The sequence below is a fragment of the Nicotiana tabacum genome, chromosome 24 (assembly GCF_000715075.1).
Source record: "Nicotiana tabacum cultivar K326 chromosome 24, ASM71507v2, whole genome shotgun sequence".
NCBI classification, from domain to species: Eukaryota; Viridiplantae; Streptophyta; class Magnoliopsida; order Solanales; family Solanaceae; genus Nicotiana; species Nicotiana tabacum.
This window is the reverse complement of record NC_134103.1, coordinates 79,554,937-79,556,251: the sequence shown is the minus strand read 5'-3', so window position 1 is coordinate 79,556,251 and position 1,315 is coordinate 79,554,937. Positions and strand designations below refer to the sequence as shown.

General features: G+C 47.5%; 1 protein-coding gene across 1 annotated transcript; it reads right to left on the bottom strand.

Moving 5' to 3' along the window:
• Positions 1-323: 323 nt before the first annotated feature.
• On the bottom strand, positions 324-989 carry LOC142178248 (uncharacterized). Its single transcript, XM_075247576.1, has one exon. The coding sequence runs from the start codon at positions 987-989 to the stop codon at positions 324-326; it is 666 nt and encodes a 221-aa protein (XP_075103677.1).
• Between the last annotated feature and the right edge of the window lie 326 nt (positions 990-1,315).

The window sequence follows — 1,315 nt, the reverse complement described above, 5'->3', positions numbered from 1 at the left end:
CTACCTTCTTCGTCCTTGATGCACTTCACTTGGTCCAAGTCATGCGCCTTCCTTTCTCGCGCCTTGGCTAACCTGAACAACCTCTTATCTCCACCCCGGCCCTCGAGTTCCTCATAGAAATGACTAAAAGTTGCAGTCTTGGATGCCTTAAGTGCTAGGTTTTCCTCTTTCTTAGCCAACTTATAATGCTCCCTATTCGCCCTCTTCTCCTCCTCGTCTACACTTTCCACTAGCTTCAGATACGCTACTTTCTTGGTTTTTACTTTTCCTTGCACCTCTCTATTCCACCACCAATCTCCCTTGTGACCACCAGAGTAACCCTTTCAGACCCCTAATACCTCTGTCGCAGCTTCCATAATGCACTGTGCAGTCGTGGTCCACATAGCGCTTGCGTCCCCACTACTCCTCCAAGCCCCCATAGTCGCCAGCTTAACCCCCAACTCCTGTGATTTAGCTTCAATCAAGGCTCCCCACTTTATCCTATGTTGGCTATACATCGCCCTTTTCCCCCTCTTCTTCGTGATCTCAAGATCCATGACAAGGAGCCTATGAAGGGTTGAGAGGTTCTCACTCGGGATGACCTTGCAATCCGTGCAAAGCCCTCTATCAGACTTCCTGAAGAGTAAATAATCAATCTGAGTCTCGACCACTAAACTCCGAAAGGTGACCAAGTGCTCCCTTTTCTTCGGGAAACTCGAGTTTTCTATCACCAAATCAAATGCTCTAACAAAGTCCAACAGATACGTTCCTCCTCTATTTCTATCAAAACCAAAGCCACCATGCACATCAGCATAGCCCCCAGACATCGCTCCAATGTGGCCGTTAATATTTCCTCCTATGAAAATATTCTCGGTATGCGAGATACCATGCACCATCTCATCCAAATCCTTCCAGAAATGCCTCTTGACTTCCTCATCTAAGCCTGCTTGGGGTACATACGCACTGATTATGTTCAAAGTAAAACCTCCAACAACTAGCTTAATAGTCATCAGCGAGTCGTTCACCCTCCTAACCTCCACCACTAGTTAACGGAGGTCCTTATCAACCAAGATACCTACCCCGTTCCTGCCCCCCAACCCTCCCAGAATACAAAAGTTTGTAACTGCCCATATCTCGCGCCTTATCTCCTACCCACCTAGTCTCTTGTGCATAAGCTATATTAATCTTTTTTTTCTCGAGATTCTTCGCTAACTCCATAGATTTTCCAGTCAAAGTTCCTATGTTCCAAGACCCCGCTCTCAGTCTAGTAGCTCCTTTAGCCCTCTTATCCCCTTACCCACCCCCTCCCCGCGACACCCTCGAGGACAAGACCTAC

Excerpts from the sequence above, each read along its gene's own strand:
- LOC142178248 (XM_075247576.1), bottom strand. The coding sequence starts at position 989 with ATGACTATTAAGCTAGTTGTTGGAGGTTTTACTTTGAACATAATCAGT.